We start from the raw sequence: 15,657 nt of genomic DNA, 5'->3' as shown, positions 1-15,657 counted from the left end.
TCATCTCGCTTTATTGGCCAAGGGAGTCGGTGTACAGCTTCCGGGTCATGTGGCCAGCATGACTAAGCCGCTTCTGGCAAACCAGAGCAGCGCACGGAAACGCCATTTACCTTCCCGCCGGAGCGATACCTATTTATCCACTTGCACTCTGACGTGCGTTCAAACTGCTAGGTTGGCAGGAGCAGGGACTGAGCAACGGGAGCTCACCCCGTCGCGGGGATTCGAACCGCCGACCTTCTGATCGGCAAGTCCTAGGCTCTGTGGTTTAACCCACAGCACCACCCGCGTCCCTATTCAGACAAATACTTTGCAGCAAAATCTATTGGGCAATATAAAAAGTGACCACCAGGTAAAGTGAGTTTGCAGTAAAGGGATGTAATTCATTGCCAAGGATAAAATCAAGTAGATTTACTTAAAATGGCATCAGTGACTGCAGTGTCATCAGCAAACCCAGCCAAAGTAAATTCTAACATTTTGCATTCCAAGTGAGCTCTGGTCAGTACTTGCCATATGTCATCCCTGCACTGCTATTTGCTCATAAAAAGGAACTAACACCGGTTGCTGAATATTTATAAGACATTCTTCCTTGTTTATCAGAAATGCTACAGCTGCCAGCACATGCGTGTATTTTTATGTAAGCGCAGGGGAGAAAGAAATGGGGAAGACATAGCAGGGTGGAAAATGGAAGCTTTCCTTTTTAAGCACAGCCTAAGGGAAAGTTAGGCTAAAAGCCCCTTTTCCATCCTAAAATGTTTTCTTTCCAGGGAACAGGCAAAAAGTGGTCTGCTTCTAGTACACTGTTTATGATTCAATTAATTATTATTTGTAATATATTTTTATTAAAGATTTCTTGTTTTACAAAAGTTATGTGCAATGTCTCTTTTTTCAAGTTACATTTTCTACAGGTCAGTTTCATTTGTTGAGACATTAGTGTTACATTAGGAAGAAAAGGGAGAAAGAGGTGGGGGTGGAGGGGGGTGGGGTTGGGGGTTGGGGGGCAATGCTTCTATTCTATTTACTGTATTGTTTCCTGCTTGGCAGGGGGTTGGACTCGATGGCCCTTGTGGTCTCTTCCAACTCTATGATTCTATGATTCTATGATTTGTGGGGTTTTGTGTCAGTGTTGCTTGTGCGGGTTCTCTTTACTATTCGCTTGTGTTCCTTTGGTGGTGAGAGAGGTTGGGGTTGGCCATGGGTGTGATTGTTGCTTGTTTGTGATGAACTTTGTTTTCGTGTGTGAGTGAGGGGTGTGTGTGTTTTTGGATCAGGTTAGACAGATTGATTTGAATGCTGTTGGCGGGTTCCTGTTGTGGTCTTGCTGGGTTGTGTATGTGGTGAAGGCGTCTTCTTCTATTTGTCCCTGTGTCAGTTTCAGTTTGTTGGTTAATTAGGGCTGTTTCCCCTACTATTTGGTATCACTGGTCCAGGCTTACTCCTGACAGGTCTCTCCAGTGTCTGGCTTTGATGCTTCTGGGTGCTGAGAGTAGGTGGGTTATGAGCTCTTTGTGGTGTAAATGGGCATTGTTGTCTTGGAAGATGTTTAGTAGGGCCAGTTCTGGGGTGACTTCTAATACTTGCTTAGTTGTTTTGCATATTTCTTGTATGACTGCTGTCCAGAAGAGCTGGATATTCATAATTCAAGTTATGAAATATCTTATCACCACAGAAAACTTGGATGATCCAATTTTCGAAATAGCACAGTAAACATTTGCCGCTTTCCTGGCTGGAGGGGAGAACTGGGGTGAATGAGAAGGGAAACACCTGAGAGACATTAGCCTGAACCCTGAGATTGTGTTTACTTCCGTTCCCGCCAGGTATTCAGCTGAGAGTGGCCTGGCCAGAGGCATTAGCCAAAGGCCTCTCAACCCTTGGATCAGCTGTGAACGAAGCCATTTCTGTTGGCCTTAAACTGGGAAGAGCAGATTCCTCCTCTACACACCGGGCAGAGAACACAGCGCCTATTTTCTGAGATCTGCTTTTCATCAGCAAGATTCTCCTAGAGATGTTTCAGTGGTCTCTGAAAATACAGCACATTTGCATCTTATGTGGGGGTGTTGTTTGGGGGATGGTGCGTATATGCAAAAATGAGTATACATGAGTATGCGTCCCCTTGGAACTGCCCCGTGTGAGCATCCTTACCTTTGCGGAGCTGGAGGAGAGCTTTCAAGCTCTCCATCTTGCTTACTGGGCAAGTCCTGCTCAGAACACAGGGTCAGCGATGCTCTCGCAAGACCTTCAAGGTCTTCCTTGTCACAGCCACGGTTAAAGGTGGGGGACATTCACAAATGCTTCCAAAAGTCTTTCAGAGCTTAAAAGGGATGGGGAACATGAACACACACACACGAAACACTACACTCAGATTCAAAGCACTCCCAATGTTTGATGCTTTCCGCATGTCTCATTATTTATGGTATTTTAATATTTTGCTGGGACACGGGTGGCACTGTGGGTTAAACCACAGAGCCTAGGACTTGCCAGTCAGAAGGTCGGCGGTTTGAATCCCTTTACCTTTACTTATATTTTGCTGGAAGCCGCCCAGAGTGGCTGGAGAAACCCAGCCAGATGGGCGGGGTATAAATAACAAATGATGAGGATGATGAATTTTTACAACTTTTTTCTTTTTTACATATTGCTTGTATTTTGAGAACTCTGTTCATAATAAAAAGGGAGTCTTTCATAATTATTGTCTCCTGAGTTTCTCCTAAGGGGAAAAAAGTAAATGAATAATGACATTTCCACCCCCATAAATGGCAAATCACAAGTAAAGTACCTGCATTATAGACAAAATAAAAAAGTAAGTCTACTTCTCCTGGGTCTATGTATGCTGCTAAGGAGACAGAATGCTGGGCTAGATAGAATATTACCAAATAATTAAGATTTATTCTAAGCAGCCCTAAAGCTTGCTTCTGACCATCTTCCCATTGTGGAGGCACAAACACATGCAGTCCCCTCGACTATATACAATGTGGGGTTATTTGTACAATCACACAAATAGGATATGCTCATTCCAGCTTGGGAGGAGGACTCAGCAACTAACTCTGTGAACAGCTCTTTCTTATTAACTTGGAGGTGCCACTGTAACTGTCTCCAAAATAAACGCTGCTCACAATTCCAAAAATGTTCACAACTCTAGACTGTCTTTATACTGTACACCTTTAGGTGCCACAAAAATGTCTCTCTTCAACCAGGCCTTTGGCTTGATTAACATCTTATACCCTGTTTTTAATGTGTTTGTGAGAGGAGGGAGGGAGGGGGTTTACTGGTTTGTGCTTTTTTCTTCTTGTTTTCCTTATACATTTTGTGAGAGCTAAAGATGAAGGGCGTTACCCAAATTTAACTAATAAAATAACAATAAATAAATATTTGAATATACTCTCCCCTTACTCATCTGTCTCCCCAACCTGAACCTCACAAAACTAAAGCAACTGAAAAGAATGAGAACTACTTGATGAGTCGCCTGCCATTCTCACCCCCCAACATCTTCTCCTAGGGAGGATCTGGCGGGAGAGGAAGTGACACGAGAGACCCAAATCGTAACAGGGAAGATCTGATTGGCCACTTTGAATCTTGGGATTTCATGGTCTATGCGTGCCTCTTTGGGTTTAATATAATGATTGAAATATAAAGATAGAAATTATTTTGATATAAGGTGTAGAAAAAACCATATTAATGAAAAAAGATAAATGACTTCAGTTCCATCCCAATGTTCCAGAGATGTGTAATAGGGAGATACTCCATTTCTCGGTGACAAACTTTTAACATATTCACACTATGCAATGGCAAATGGAAGCTTTTAATCACTGGAGAAAAACATATTTCATTGATGCATCATGAAGAATCACTCACCCTGCTGAGGCAGGTTTCTGTCCAGGACCTCTGCCTTCCCATGGAATCTGGGGCTCATCCCAAACCCTCCCATGTCCATTTTAGGGCTTGCAAGGCCATTCAGCTGACTTGTGTCTCTGCTGATTGTCTTGATACATGTGGGAATAGGCTCAAATGTTGGGTCCAGTTCTAATATTAATCTATTAAGCTGCTCAATGGACTGATCAATATCCAGGGTGGGGGAGGATGGCAAGCCTGCTGAATCGTTTCCCACGTTCAATCCCAGTTCAAGGTTGTGTTGTAATTTCAAAACCTCAGGGCCAGGGATTTGTGCTATCTTGCTGGACGGCGGCATACTCCCAAGACTCCTCTGCACAGCACCTCTGCTGCTGGATCCCCGCACAGGGGTATCTGGACCTCTGGCTTGGCTGCGCAGGTTGCCGGAGTTCTCAGCCACACCATGAATACCAAGCCGTACTTCATTCTCTGGGCTGTAAGCGTACTGGTGAGCGACGACCATTTGCTGTTCCCACACCCATGTCTGGGTTGGGCAGCCACTGAGGCTGCAGGCCTGTGGCTCGGGGGAAACGGCAGGATTTCTCGGCAGCTGCTGAGACAGCTTTGGGTCAGTGCCTCCAAAGTGCCTCTCATATCTGGCGTCTCCATCAATGTCCAAATCTGGGACCAGAGTGTTGCTGTACTCCTCCTCCAAAGTATTACTTCCAAAGCCATCTGACAGAAGAGAATTCTGGCTGCTTTTGTGGCAGCGGAAGTTTCCAAGGTGGTTGGAATGCTGCCCTTCGGAGGAGGACAAAGTCCCAAGGCTGCCCACACTGTGGAGGCCGTGGCTGGACACCTCGTCATCCAGAATGTCTGTTTCCCTGTCCTTGTGCTCCGCACCTCCATTCACATGAACCTGGGCGGGTACTATGTGGCGAGTCCCACTGAGCGTGCTTTGGGCATCGGTCATATCCTTAGGAGGACTGGCTGAGTGCTGCAAACCAAGGCCGCTCAGCAATCGCGCCAGCCCCTCTTTCTCCAGGGGGCTCAGGACACTCTGGGTTTCTGGCAGGGGGCGCTCTTCAGTCTTGTCCGTCCTCAGAGAGGCTGTAGAGTGTCCCGAGTCGCTGCCCACGGACCAGGCATAGTCCCTGGGGTCAGGGCTGGTGACTGCAGCAGCCGGGGCCCTGCGGGGAAGGGGGCTCTCACAGCAGCTTTTCTTCCTCGCTTCAGCATACAAGTTGCCCCCCGTGGGGTCCTGGGTGCGCAGGGCTGCAAAGAAATACAGCAGGCATTATATAAGACGAAACAGAGTAGAGTTGGGGAATGGGGGCAAGAAGAAACTATTTAATATTGTTTATTATTATTTATTAAATTTTTGGTTGCTTTATCTTGCCCAGGGCAGCCCAAAGCAACCCACAACCAAACAGACAACCCTCACAGCCCCACGTGAAGGAAAAGGAGGCTGTGAGGAGGCGGGGCTTTCAGTCTTAGCAAGTGATCCATGGGGCCAGACCTACCTGGGATGAGATGCTGTGCTCATTAGGCCTGACACTCAACCAAGTCTGAGAAGATCGTATTTTTGCTAATAATGAGTTGACTTCAACTCTGAAGAGTGTGATTACTGACTTGTGACATGAGGCCACCTGAGCCTCAAGCTGCAGCAAAGGATCCAGAACGACCCACTGGCTGCGTGCCCACTCTTTCAGAGGAGGCATCTTCACAGCCATCTGGTCTAGGAAACCGCCCCCGCCGCCAACAGCACCTCTGTCTTATCTGGCCTGAGCTTCAGTTTATTGGCTTTCATCCTGTCTAATATCGAGGCAACACACACACACACACACACACACACACACACACACACACATTATAGACTTTTTTTTTGGGGGGGGAACCCCTCCTAAACCCTAGATTTTAGTAAATGGTGAGATTTTGATTATTTGGAATGCGAAGGGAGAAATGCAAGCTGCCGAGGAATTCCTGGGTTATCCTGGGCAAAATGACATGGCCAAGCTAGGGCCATTAAGAAACAAGAGAGGGCGATTGAGAGCCCTTGGCAATGCAAGAGAGCTGTCCTCCCCCCTTGCCCTGAGGTGTGAACAGAGACTGCGGGGTTGGAAGGATGGCAGGGTAACTGGGTGGGAGGTGAGTGGGGGGGGGCGGAGTCTTGAGGAAGGGTTGCTGGGAAGAAGAGGAAGGAAGGAAGACTGGAATCCATCTTGGGTAGGTGGGCTGAAAGCTGGCTCCCTTGAAATGACTATGCTGTAAGATCTGGATGCCCTCCGTGCAACTGAAAGTGTAAACAGGTGAATAATCCATTTTTCTTAAAGTAACGACAATCTCCTCCTTGTCTCAATTCTCTAAAGGAGCACAGACCCTGGGTGAGTGCCTGGAACCCGCTGGGATCTTTCAGGGAGGGGAGGTGGCACACAACTTTTGTAGCAATATATATATATATTAATAATAAAAATAGCAGCAGACATTGCTATCATTAACTGTGCCAGAATGGATGATGAAATCACAATCATTTTACTCGCCTTATACAATTAATTCTGTAACAAGACTCACAAAAACAGAGCATTGCGTGGAAGGGGTGAAAAGCACATTTCCCTACTTTGTTTCTGAAAATTGAATTATTCTGGTGCAAAGTTGCATTTGTATATTGGCTCCACAACCTACAGCGCTGGCTATTTATGTATTTATTTATTTGCAAATGTACAGCCCTGAGGTGACTAGACTTCTGCATCAGTTCTATGAGCAGCCCAAGGATGGGAATGATTTTTCTACATTGTCCAACTTCTGTTTTAGAAAAAAAGCGAATGAAAAACACTTGTGGAGGGGAAGAGGTTATTCAATATTTAAGAAGGTGATACTTTACTTCCTCATTAACAATAGATACAACATCATGCAATATAGAGAGGGGTCTTTAATTTAAGGGTATTTCACTCAGAAGGGACGCGGGTGGCGCTGTGGGTTAAACCACAGAGCCTAGGACTTGCCAATCAGAAGGTTGGCAGTTCGAATCCCCGTGACAGGGTGAGTTCCCATTGCTCAATCCCTGCTCCTGCCAACCTAGCAGTTTGAAAGCACGTCAAAGTGCAAGTAGATAAATAGGTAGTGCTGCGGTGGGAAGGTAAACGGTGTTTCCGTGCGCTGCTCTGGTTCGCCAGAAGTGGCTTAGTCCTGCTGGCCACATGACCCAGAAGCTGTACGCCGGCTCCCATGGCCTGTAAAGCGAGATGAGCGCCGCAACCCCAGAGTCAGTTATGACTGGACCTAATGGTCAGGGGTCCCTTTACCTTTATTTCACTCAGAACATCATTTTAGTGGCCCACAGAGAATACAGTAATTTAAAAACCAATTACAAACCACGGTTTTAAAGAGGAGAGAGTAAGAATAAAATTCTGGCTACCCCCCACTCCCAAAACAATTACTTCAATGTGTACTCCTGATAATCCACTATCTCACGCCACACGTAGCAGGAGGCTCTTCATCTCGGGGCCGTGGGTTTGAGCCCCACGCTGGACAAAAGATTCCTGCATTTGCAGGGGGTTGGACTAGATGACCCTCATGACCCTTCCAACTCTATAATTCTATTTCACTTGTTTTAAAAACTATAGTACATAGCCCAGCTGAAGTTAAGCACATCCTTACTCCAGAGGAGGCGGACAGCAGCCAAAGGCAAATGGATGGGAGAGAAAGGAGGGTGAGTCCGTTTCCCAGCTTCCTAGAAATACCACCTGCTGCTGCAGGTCTTCTGGCACGCTTTTGCCCCTAATGGGCATAAGCTCCACAAACGCTCATCCAATTTGCAGATGACACCAAACTGGGAAGGGTAACTAATGCCGCAGCAGATAGAATTGGGACTGAAGATGACCTTAACAGATTGAAGAACTGGGCCAAAACTAACAAAAAGAATTTTAATAGGGACAAATGTAAGGTTCTGCACTTTGGCAGGAGCTTAACATGAGGCATCAGTGTGAGGAAGCAGCAAAAAAAGCTAATGCTATCATTCTAGGCTGCATCCACAGAAGTCTTGTGTCCAGATCAAGGGAAGTCATAGTTCCACTCTATTCCAGACCACACCTGGAATATGGTGTCCAGTTCTGGGCACCACAATTTAAGAAGGATGTTGACAAGCTGGAAGGTGCGCAGAGGAGGGCAACCAGAATGATCAAGGGTCTGGAAACCAAGCCTGATGAGGAACGGTCGAAGGAGCTGGGTATGCTTAGCCTGGAAAGGAGGATACTGAGAGCAGATATGAGAGCCATCTTCAAATATCTCAAGGGCTGTCACATAGAGAATGGAGCAGGCTTTTCTTTTCTTCTGCTCTGGAAGGTAGGACCTGAACCAACGACTTCAAGTTACAGGAAGAGAGATTCTGACTAAACATCCGGAGAACTTTTCTGACAGTAAGAGCTGTTTGGCAGTGGAACGGACTCCCTCAGAAGGTGGTGGACTCTCCTTTCTTAGAGGTTTTTAAGCAGAGGCTGGATGGCCATCTGTCTTGGATGCTTTAATTAAGATACCTGCGTTGCAGGGGGCTGGACTAGATGACCCTCGGGGCCTTTCCAACTCCACAATTCTATGAAGTACCCTAATGGGCTTTTGAAAAGAATTATGATTTGAGGGAATAAACAAGGTGCTTTCTCCAAAGCTCTGCATTACACTCTCTGCACTTGAAGCTCATGCAGAAAATTTTAACGGTCTTTTGAGAGAGCCCTAACCTATTGGAAAAACAAATGAATGACTGCACAGCCATTCTGTCAGCAGCGCACTGGATTCCAAGCAAGAGCTTGCAGGTTTGATATCAACTGATGTATCTCAAACCTGTGATTATACAGCTTGATCAAAGAGGGAAATCTGCTCTGTGGATTTGTTTACTACGGTAACTATAGTTACATGTAAATATTGTACAGTTTATATGGAACAATCAAACTTTTTCCATTTAAAGGAAAAACAAAACGTCAACTGCAGAGTAATTATTTTCTTTTGAGCAAACATGGTCCCACATTGACTTAGCGCAGCAGTAAGAGAAGGCGGGGTTAACCCCTCAAGCTGTTTTCCTGATAAAAACTGTGGCTGCCTCAATCCTGCTATGCAGTCCAGGCCCATGAGGGAAAACCTATGACAAGAGTGCAGGTTTTACTCATGCGGGAGGCGCACCAGTGTCCCAGTCCAACCTCCTACAAGCTGCTCCTTGCAAACCCTTGGAGCTCTGTGAGAGATTCCATCTCTGGCAACTTCAGGTGGAGCTGGAACACCCAGGAGAGCAGCTGCCAGTTGTGGTCATCTTGAGCTGCATGGTCCACTGCTCTGTCTTGGGATAAGGCAGCTTTCTATGCCACCACATAGGGAAAAGACGACAGAGATCTGAGCATGTGATAGGAATCTGTTAATGAACAATAGTCTCCCAGCTTGTATGGTCCCTACAAGTCAATCCTTCCCCAGGGCCTCTCAGCTGAGTCATGTTTAAAGCTATTCATGGACAGAGAGAAGATTGAATCACCGTTGCAAAAGATGGCAACACTCACCTCACGACATGACCAGAGGCTAGGACCACAGCTTCACATATAGTTAGAATTGCCAAAGGACAATAATTTCAGCAGTCACCGCCAGAGTGAATATTCCCTTTAGACCCAATTCAGATTTTCGCCTGCAAGCGCCCACTATGAGACAAGCACTGATGCAAGGAATGAGCAAAACAGCTTCTCTCTGGAAATTTTGGTGGAGTGCAGAATACATTTATTTCACTTTGTCCAAATTCTGAGGTGGTTTATAAAACCTGGAACAGATTCCACAATCCACTGTACCGTGTTCAAGGGGAACTAACAAAGCTACCTAACATCTCTTGGGGTAATGACACCACCCCCTTGCTCCACAGGCATGGCAGGGATCTTGCACATGTGCCTTTCAAACTGTGCTAGATCCACTTTGTACAGTATGCTGTTTTCAGAAACGTCCTGGAACTTCTAGTTATGGAAATCCTTCAGATATACAACTTGGGTGGAGAGATTCAGTGGGGATGAAGTTGCTCTGTCCCACCCCTGAGAAACCCTGCAAATCATCCTCTCAGGCTGAAGAAGCCACTGTGATATGGCTTTCCATGAGTGAAACTTAAGAAAGGGACAAGCACTAGGCAGGCAAAACACCCAGCTTGTGTGCTTTGCATGTCTGATAAAATTAAATATTTACGGAGAATACGCAGCAGGTAACATTTTCTTCACCTGACCTTCAAGGAACATTCCTTTCCATATGAGTCACTCAAATTATTTATACCAAATCATAAGGAGCTTACATGGTTCCTCAGTAATCCCTGCCCCTTTTAACTCCACCATACAAAGAAGGGCCTTGTTCTTCATGCGCCAGTGAAGTCTGCAAAAAGTTTTCCTTCCAATTTAACGGGCTGCATCTCTCAACTTACCTTGACTCGACCTGACTGAAGAATTTTAGAGATGAGGCACTCAATATTATTCTAAGCTGTTATGAAACAGGGCAAAATAAACCTCTCATTTCTATTTAAAAGAAGAACCAAAATACGAACAGTTGGATTCTAGGAAAGCACATAAGCTTGGTATTTTGTCAGCCCAGTGCTTGGTCATTTGCCTGTTTCTGAAGTCCCACACATGGAAAGTCTCTGCTGTGAAGACACTTCTGGCAAGTCTCTTTGCCACTTGCATCACCTGCTCACATCTTTAAAAGCCAAAGAGACTGATCAAAAGCTGCGAAACTAATATGCTCAGGCACAGCATGAAAGGAAAGAAAGTTTCCAAAAACAGGGGGAGGGAGATAGGCTAGGAGAGCAAGACTTGACTGAAATGATCACCTTACCAAATATGCTGACACTCTCATTAACAGCTGAAATACTTCATTTCACTTCAAACCTTGCTCTCATTTTTCCAAGGAAACAGCCTCCTGCAAAAATGGTACAGTAACACAGCTGTCCAAACTCCGCCCTCCCCTCCCCCAAAAGAAAAGAAACCAAAAGCAGATTGAAACTGTAAAGCTGAGCTAGTGGCGATGGAATTTGTCTACATCAAACTGAAAACAACCCCTTTCTTTCCCTACACCGTTTCTCTTAAGCTCAACTCCCTCCAGGAAAGGGGGAAAGGAAATTCTTCTTGAATGACCGAGAGACCTGGTAAAATGCCAGCCCTGAATCTGAACTATAAACTGAATGGGATCAGCAGCCACACACAGAAATATGGCTGCATGTGTATTTTTTTGCCTACAAACGAACACACTGAAAGCAGATCCCATGAACAAAAGCAACGCCAAAGCCACGAACACTTACCAACTAAAGTTGATTAGGAGAGAGTTCTTAAACTTCCTCTGTGCAAATCCACCCACTTCTGTTTCTCAGCTTTTTCTGATCTGTCTCACAGCTATCTCCTTTCCAGCCATTCAGGACTTGAGAAAGCACTTTCAAAGAAGCAAACTAGCGAGGTAAATTCATGAACTGTAGGGCCCAGTAATGACAGTTTTGACCCAGTTTTTTCTAAATTGGGTTGGATAACGCTATATATGAAACTTATTTGCTTATCCTGCACCACCAGCTATCCCTGTTTAGGTAGGAAGTAATCTAGGTGCCCTCCCACACGTAAGAAATAAATCTCCGCCCTTAGGCAAAGCTGTACAAGCCCAGAACTGCATTCTCTGCAAGGGTAAGTCATTTCTGCTGTTTTGCCTTGCCTCCTTTGCTAAACACAAACTCACAAAGCATTGTATGAACATAGCATGTCTCTCTCACTCACATACAAACAAACAAACAGAGTCTAAAGAAAATGGTATCTTACCTTGCAGAGGAATTACAGAAGCCCCATAACTTTTTGAAGCAGCAAAATGGTTGCCCTATTTTAAAATCAGCTTCACACACTACAACAGCAAACGCAACACACACAAAACTGCAGCAGCTGGAAAACACCATCAGTTTTAGCTACTTTGCCATTCTCGATGCAGCAGTTGCTGAAGGTAAATCGCTCTCACTAGAGAAGCAGGAAACTTTGGATTCAGAAGAAAAAGAGTAAAAATGTAAACATAAGGGAGGAGCCAGAGAGTGCAGTCAGGTTCTGTGAAATTTGAACCCTTGCAGCAAAGCGAGAGTGAAGCAGTGGTGTTTCAGGCTACAAACTTTTTCTCACAAATGTTATTTTCTTCTCCCCTCTGCCCATCTCACCACCATTAAGCCTTAGTCAACTGATGCTGGACCCCAACACGAGTCCACCTAAATTCTTGCATCACCAAATGACACAGATAGTGTTCTGTGAGGTTCTCCCCGGAACTGTTATGCAAATATTTGTTCTGAATGCCCACATCCTCATTTGGCTCACTCTCTATGCATCTCTGTGCAGCAAGCTGCAAAAGATTTGTTCAGTCCTGACCACACTCAGATTTTTATTTGGTAACAGCAGCTTCCCGCACTCAAAAAAGCAAGCTCTGGTTCCTCATCTGGATAAACTCAAACTTCCATCCGCTTCGGCTGGTGGCCCAGCTGTTCCTCTATCTGGACAGGGATAGCTTAACTTCTGTCATATATGCTTTGCTAATCTCTAGGTTAGATTACTACAACGCAAAATGCTTTAGAAACTTCCAGCTGATGTGGACTTCAGCGGCCAGATTGCTCACCAGGGCAAGACAGTGTGAGCATATTACACTGATCCTGGCTGGACTGGACTGACTGCCAATTAGTTTCCAGGCCCAATTCAAAGGGCTGGTTTTGACCTATAAAGCCTTAAAGGGCTCAGGACTGTAAGAGCTCCCAGACAGCCTCTCCCAGACAGACTCGGACCCTGCAGTCATAATCTGTGGGCCTTCTTTGGGTGCCTCCCCCACGAGAGGTCCAGAGGGTGGCATCAAGAGGACGGGCCTTTTCGGTGGTGGCTCCCCATTTGTGGAATGCTCCCCCCAAGGAGTCCTCCCTGGCACCTTCATTACATGCTTCATTACATACATACTCATAACTGCTCAGTGATCTTCAGATGAAGGGCGGAATACAAATTTAATACGTAAATAAATAAGTCTGCAAAAATCTACAGTTCACTCCAGCAAATCATTACCACACCACAGCCCACAAAACTTTCTTTGAACCCTATGAAAACTTCCTGAAAACATTCTCTAATGTTAACACATCCCAACCAAATGAGCCATGCCACAGGCTTCTTGTTTCAGAGTCTACATTATGAGCAGGAAAGGGGCTGCCTGTCTGGCAACAGGCATTTCAAAAGCTGTATAACAATGATGACTATAATTACTACAAAGGCAATCAAACAGTATTCAAGCTAACAAACTAAACTTTGATGCCTGAAATGAAAAGACTAGAACTCAAAGTTCTAGTACTTGAATCCCAAGAGCAAGGCATCTTTGAAAACAACCCATTTTGTCAAATTGCCCATTGGAGAAGGGAGGCAGCAGCGAGTGCATGGCAACTGCTCCACCCGAGCTGCCCCTGCTCTCTCTCTGGGTGGGCAGGCATGGCGATCACCCACTTCCTTCACTGGACAGTGTGTGTGAGACTCAAGGCTTCTAATATTAAAAAGTTCCAAGTGTACTTATATGGAATCAAAAAACGCTGATATTGATGGAACCAGTTCCTAGGGCCAGCTGTTTCTGCTATCTTCTCGCACTGGGCCACTGAACTAAATCAGCTTAAGTTGGGCTTCCTGGTGTTACAGTGAGGGGGGAAAGTATTTGATCCCCTGCTAAATTTGCCTCTTTGCCCTCTGACAAAGAAATGACCAGCCCATAACTTTAATGGTAGGTTTATTGTAGCTGTGAGAGACAGAATAACAACAGGAAACCCCCCAGAAACCCAGAAGACAAAAGTCAGAGAGTGATGTGCATTATAATGAGTGAAATAAGTATTTGATCCCCTATTAACCAGCCAGATGTCAGGCTACCTGGTATCTTCTCTGTATGTAACGAGCTGAGATTAGAAGCACCTGCTGTAAGGGAGAGGTCTTACCTGTAATCCCAGCTTGTTACAGTACCTGTACAAAAGACACCTGTCGACAGAAGCAATCAATCCAGCAGATTCCAAAGTAGCCACCAAGACCAAAGAGCTGTCCAAGGATGTCAGGGACAAGATTGTAGACTGGGCTGGGCTACAAGACCATTGCCAAGCATCTTGGTGAGAAGGTGACAGCAGTTGGTGCAATAATTCGCAAATGGAAGAAACACAAAATAACTGTCAACCTCCCTCGGTCTGGGGCTCCATGCAAGATCTCATCTCGTAGAGTTGCAATGATCATGAGAACGGTGATGAAGCAGCCCAGAACTACAGCCCAGAACTTGTCAATGATCTCAGGGCAGCTGGGACCATAGTCACCATGAAAACAGTTGGTAACACACTACGCCGTGAAGGACAGAGATCTTGCAGAGCCCGCAAGGTCCCCTTGCTCAAGGCAGCACATGTACAGGCCCGTCTGCAATTTGCCAATGCACATCTGAATAACCCAGAGGAGAAGTGGGTGAAAGTGTTGTGGTCAGATGAGACCAAAGTCGAGCTCTTTGGCATCAACTCAACTCGCCATGTTTGGAGGAGGAGAAATGCTGCCTACGACCCCAAGAACACCATCCCCACCGTCAAACATGGAGGGGGACATATTATGCTTTGGGGGTGTTTTTCTGCTAAGCGGACTGAAAATTCTTCCTGATGTTTAGTTGGAATCTCCATTTTTGCAACTTGAATCTGTTGCATTGCTCCCTCTTCCATGTGACAGCCCTTGAGATATTTGAAGATGGCTATCATATTTCCTCTCAGTCTCCTCTTTTCCAGGCTAAATATACTCAGCCTTCAGCGACATTAGCTACCCCTCCCAGTTTGGTGTTACCTGCAAATTGGATGAGCATCCTCTCAATTCTGTCTTCCAAGTTGTTTATAAAGACATTGAACAACAACAGACTCAGGACAAAACCCGGAGGCAGCTCACTGGTCACTTTTTTCCTGGATGACGAGGAACCATTAATGAGCACTCTGGATTTGGTCAGTCAACCACCTACAAATCCACCTATCATGGGGGACTTTGTTGAGAACCTGACTGAAATCAAGATACAGTGGTGCCTCGCAAGACGAAATTAATTCGTTCCGCAAGTTTTTTCTTCTTGCGAGTTTTTCGTCTTGCGAAGCACGGTTTCCCATAGCAATGCATTGAAAATCAATTAATGCGTTCCTATGGAAACCGCTTGCCAGGCTGGCGGTGCGGAGAAGGGCTTTTCTCCCCACCGCAAGCCTTCAGGACAGGTACGGGAACAGAGGGGAAGGGGCGCAGCGCTTCTCCTCTGTTCCCGGGGCTTGCGGTGGGAGGAGGGTTTTTCCTCCCCACCGCCAACATTCAGAACAGCATTCTGAATGTTGGCGGTGGGAAGGAAAACCCTCCTCCCACCACAAGTCTTCAGGACAGCCATCCGAAGGCTGGCGCGGGGAGAAGGGCTTTCCGCCCCACCGCCAGCCTTCGGAGCAGCCTTCCGAAGGCTGGTGCGGGGAGAAGGGCTTTCCGCCCCACCGCAAGTCTTCAGGACAGCCATCCTAAGGCTGGCGCGGGGAGAAGGGCTTTCCACCCCACCGCCAGCCTTCGGAGGAGGTCCAAGGACAGTGGGGAAGACGCGCTGCGCTTCCCCGCTGTCCCGGAGATTTCCCTATGGGCTTTCGTCTTGCGAAGGAAGCCCATAGGGAAATTCGTTTTGCGAAGTGCCTCCAAAACGGAAAACCCTTTCGTCTAGCGGGTTTTCCGTCTTGCGAGGCGTTCGTCTTGCAGGGCACCACTGTACGCAATGTCCACAGCATTCCCACGAAGCTTGCAACTCTATCAAAAAAAGAAATGAGATTCATCTGGC

At 46.1% G+C, this 15,657-nt stretch overlaps 1 protein-coding gene across 1 annotated transcript in view; it reads right to left on the bottom strand.

Moving 5' to 3' along the window:
• The window catches only part of TNS3 (tensin 3), an 81,496-nt gene that overhangs the window by 40,194 nt on the left and 25,645 nt on the right, over positions 1-15,657 (bottom strand). The window contains 1 exon segment of the mRNA XM_082196064.1: positions 3,847-5,097. Coding sequence (XP_082052190.1) covers positions 3,847-5,097 — 1,251 coding nt within the window.

The sequence above is a fragment of the Podarcis vaucheri genome (genome assembly GCF_965113315.1).
Source record: "Podarcis vaucheri genome assembly, chromosome: 13".
Lineage (NCBI taxonomy): Eukaryota > Metazoa > Chordata > Lepidosauria > Squamata > Lacertidae > Podarcis > Podarcis vaucheri.
Note: the sequence above shows the minus strand (reverse complement) of the source record. Positions and strands in the feature narration are given on the sequence as shown.